General features: G+C 50.5%; 1 protein-coding gene across 1 annotated transcript; it reads right to left on the bottom strand.

Moving 5' to 3' along the window:
• Positions 1 to 2,418: 2,418 nt before the first annotated feature.
• Positions 2,419 to 4,080, bottom strand: LOC104072428 (zinc finger protein OZF-like; the record flags this gene model as incomplete). The annotated part of the gene is made up of 2 exons (XM_009583497.1): positions 3,043 to 4,080; positions 2,419 to 2,925 (listed from the first exon to the last, which is right to left on the bottom strand). Coding segments are annotated over exons 1-2 (1,545 nt in total), but the record flags the coding sequence as incomplete, so codon positions are not given.
• Between the last annotated feature and the right edge of the window lie 353 nt (positions 4,081 to 4,433).

Genomic DNA, 4,433 nt, shown 5'->3' with positions numbered 1-4,433 from the left:
CCATGCTGAGAACTGACCGCTCATCACAGCAGTGAGACACTCAATCACCCCCTGGGCTGGGGGCAAAGTCCTCCCTGGCCTTTGGGACCCCTCCTGCACCCCCCATCCCCAAATCCGCCCCCGTGCCACGTCCTCATCCCACTTCCCTATCCCCACGGCCCCTAAAATTACTCATTAATGACCCGCGGCAATTAAAAAACTCTCCAGGAAGACAGCCGACCAACAGCTTTAGGAATAAACCATTTATTTCAGAATAACTGTGCAATAGTACAATTTTCTGGATGGAAACAACAGTCAATCCAATAATTCACTAATACTGGGCTAAAATTAATTCAAATAATATAGATAATAAAAATTAAGGGGCTTGGAGCATTTCAAATTCCCCGATCAGTTCATCCTCTTTCAGTGTTGAGCAGTGCAAGCATCATCTGGACTAATAAGGGTGGGAGACCATCCTAAAATGGATTCCCACCACCGATGTTCGACTATTTTTTTTTTTTTTTTGGAACATATTCTGGAATTTGTCTGATTTTTCTAGTATCAGGGAGGCAGTTATTAACGTTTAAGTTGTGTTCAAGTTTGAAATCGTATTAGTTTCTTGTCCCGGCTCTTTTGCCTGTTTCAATAGCTGATTTAAGATGTTACGCTGCAAAAAAAAAAAATGTTCAATTAGAGAGAAATTCGTACCGAGAGGGGTAGGGGGGATGCGATGGTAGAGAGTCGAGTTAGCTGATAGTACTTAATAAGCGGTAATTCGGGGCGCTGTAGTTCGAATCCCATCAAGATTGGGTAGTAAAGATACGAATCGGTAGGTTAATACTTCTAGTGCGGCTATAAAAAGTCAATATATGGAAAATAAGACAAAGATTGTGAACAGAAACAGCCGTTCCCGGTGTAGATAAGCATCATCTCGGTGGGTTCATGGGGGTGTGGTGGGAAATGACTCCCCCAAGGGAATTAAGGCACAGATTAGGGGTTCAGAAGGAATTCTCTTCACCCACGGACCCCACTTCTGGCTCTGGGATGCAACCTGCAGCATCTACTGATGGCCATCCTTTCATTCCATGAGATGGACCATGGATCTGCCTCGGTGTAGACCCAAAGATGTCATGGGGTAGGTTCGTTCAGAAGCAGCATCTCACATAGTCAAGCGACGTCCACATTTCCATCATAAGCAAAGTTTCCCAAGTGCCACCAGGCTTGTAGGTGACATTCGGTGGCATCATCCCAGGCAACTTCACGAATTTCAGCAAGACTTTTGGTGGCACCTTCTCTTGGGGTTTCAGCTTGGACCCACAGCAGGTAGGCTTCTGGTGGCACCTTCTCTGGAGGTTGCAGCTTGGACCCACAGCAGGTAGGCTTCTGGTGGCACCTTCTCTTGAGGTTTCAGCTTGGACCCACAGCAGGTAGGCTTCTGGTGGCACCTTCTCTGGAGGTTTCAGCTTGGACCCACAGCAGGTAGGCTTCTGGTGGCACCTTCTCTTGAGGTTTCAGCTTGGACCCACAGCAGGTAGGCTTCTGGTGGCACCTTCTCTTTGAGGTTTCAGCCTGAACCCACCGTTGGGTCTGAAGGCAACTCAAAGCCAAAGAAACATCCCCTTGGGTTACCCCTAAAGCATTTAGTAATAACGTGGTCACCGTAAATTGGATGTTCTCATTAAGGGACAGTGTTTGGGGTCAACCACAGTCCCATCCCCAACTTAAATAACGATGATATTAAAGGAATACGAAGATTTCACAGCAAGGTAGTCATTGCGTCTAGCTTATTTGCCATCAATACCATCAAGCACTCCCACGCCAGCCCCCCAAAAGGGGGTGGTCCCCGCATGGGCATAAGTTGAGCCGAGGTAGGACATGGCTACGGAGCCAGGCTAGCCATCCCTCGTCAACGGTAAACGAGAAGGTGGGTCTAGTCTGGATCTCTTTGTTAATAGCCCTCGCTCAACCCATTTTAAGGACCAGTTGGGATTCAAAAGTAGTTGTTACGATTTTTTCCGAATCACTTAGAGACCTACTTCGGTAAAAATGGGGGATGAAGTCAAGGGTGAGTTGAGAAGGATGGTTGGAGGGTTGGTTGTGACGAGTTTGGGAAGAGATGGACTTGGAGATGAGGCAATAATATTAAATTTAAAAGCGAGAGCCTTAGCCCAAAGGCACTCAATGTCAACAGGGTGAGAAGAATAAGGGTCACGCTACAAAAAGACGGACATAGGAACCCCGTGTCACCAGTAATTCACTAATACTGGGCTCAAATTGATATCTGGGGGTGCAAAGACTTACACAATCGGGTAGGACATGGGCACATCTTCGTTGGATGAGTAACTTGAACCAATTGATGGACTCGGGGCATCTCAAATTCTTTTAGCGTTGAGCTGTGGAAGCACCATCTGGACTCGTTAATTGATCAGCACATCCCACCTCTGCTCCCACTCTGTGCCGGGTCTTTCCTTTCTGCACGTGGTGCTGGGACGCATCACGCAAAGCAACGTCAACCCTGGTCCTCCTGTGAATCTCCTGGTGCCTCGTACGGTGGGAGGCTTGGCGGAAGGTTTTTTTGCAGATGGGGCAGGTATAAGGTTTTTCTCCCGTGTGGATTCGTTGATGGGTGACGAGGAGAAAATTCGAGTGGAAATTTTTTCCGCAGTCGGCGCATCTGTAAGGTCTCCCCTCGGTGTGGAACCGCTGATGCTTCAGGAGTGCTGCGATGGCACTGAAACATTCCCCACAACTGGGACACTTATAGGGTTTCTCCTCGGTGTGGCTCCTCCGATGTCTCCGAAGAGTTGAACCATCGTTGTAGCACTTCTCACAGTCGGGACACTTGAAGGGTCTCTCCCCCGTATGGATTCGCTGATGTTTCAGTAGGGTTGCGCTGTGGCTGAAGGTCTTCTCGCACTTGGAGCATCTATAGGGTCGCTCTCCGGTGTGGGTAGCTCGGTGAAGGACCAGAGCTGACTTTGCATGGAAGCTCTTAGTACAGTAGGGACATTTATAACGTCCCTCCAGGTGGGCTCCCTGAGATGTCCTCTGCTTCTTTTCCATGTGGATCTTCTTATGTTTGATGAGTCCAGAGCTGTCTGTGTAGCTTTGCCCGCAATCCATACATTTATACGGTCTCTCCCCGGTGTGGCTTCGCTGGTGTCTCGTAAGGTGGGAGCTCAACCGAAAGCTTTTATCGCAGTTAAGACAGTTGTAGGGTTTCTCCCCGGTGTGGATTCTCCGATGGGCGACGAGATCTGAACTCATGATGAAGCTCTTCCCGCATTCGGGGCACTTGTAGGGTTTCTCCCCGGTATGGACCCGCTGGTGAACGATGAGGGTCGATCTCCGGTTGAAGCCCTTCCCGCACACCGAGCACTTGAACGGCTTTTCTCCCGTATGGATCCGCTGATGAATGGCCAGGTACCGTCTCAAGCTGAAGTTCTTCCCACACGCAAGACACCGAAAAGGGTTGTCCATGCTATGGGTGGCTTCGTGGGCCAGCAGATACGCGCTCAACCGAAAAGTCTTCCCGCAAACGAGACAGACGTAGGGTTTGTGCCCGATGTGGATCTTCCGATGGGTGCTGAGGGTGGAGGTGAGACGGAAACGCTTCCCGCAGTCCGAGCACTTGTAGGGTTTCTCGCCCGTATGGATCCGTTGATGCCTATTGAGAGCTGACCCAACTCGGAAACCCTTCCCGCACTCGTGGCAGGTGAAGGGCTTTTCACCGGTGTGGATACGCTGGTGGGGGATGAGGAAGGACCTCCGACTGAAGATCTTCCCACAATCGGGACAGCTAAAGAGGGCCTTGTGCATGGCCTCTTCTGCCTTCCCAGCAATGTTCTTCCCACTCTTGCTGCAGCTGTAGGTTCTCTTCGTTGCACGGCTCCCACGGCAGGCTTGCAGCCGTCTACTCTTTCTCGGTGATGGGCGTCCACGAGAGTCATTGCTTGGTTCTTCAGAAGTTTGTGGTTGACTCTCATACTCGCACTGTGTCGTTGGGTTTGGCTCTTGAGGGATGTCCACCTCAGATGGGTCCCAACACAGCTCAGGTCCTTCTAGTTCTATTTCTAGACTATTTTCCTTCCCAGCCGCCATCCCGTCAGCTGTAGGAACGAAGATCCCAAGCCCAAGTCAGGACAATGCCTTTCCCAAAGTTCCTATGAAAGTTTAAAGCTCTGATGCCCAAATCTAGCCTGCTTAGCAGCTCCACGGGTCCCACAGGGTGGTGGTGGTGACCCCAAGCTACTGATGCAGCTCACGGGGCATGAGGACACAGGAAAAAGCCATGGGAAAGAGATCTACTGAGGGTTACCAGACAGAGAAGGTCCATGTGGACCTCTGGGCTGAGGAAGCACCATCGTGCCCTTCTCCTCCTCTGTTGCCCACCTGCCCAAGGGGCTTCTCCTCCGTGCCACCCTTTCCCACCACAGCCTGGGAAGACCTGGAGA

This window comes from Fulmarus glacialis, unplaced genomic scaffold, assembly GCF_000690835.1.
Source record: "Fulmarus glacialis isolate BGI_N327 unplaced genomic scaffold, ASM69083v1 scaffold45478, whole genome shotgun sequence".
NCBI lineage: Eukaryota > Metazoa > Chordata > Aves > Procellariiformes > Procellariidae > Fulmarus > Fulmarus glacialis.
The sequence above is the reverse complement of the archived record's forward strand: the minus strand, read 5'-3'. Positions and strand labels throughout refer to the sequence as shown.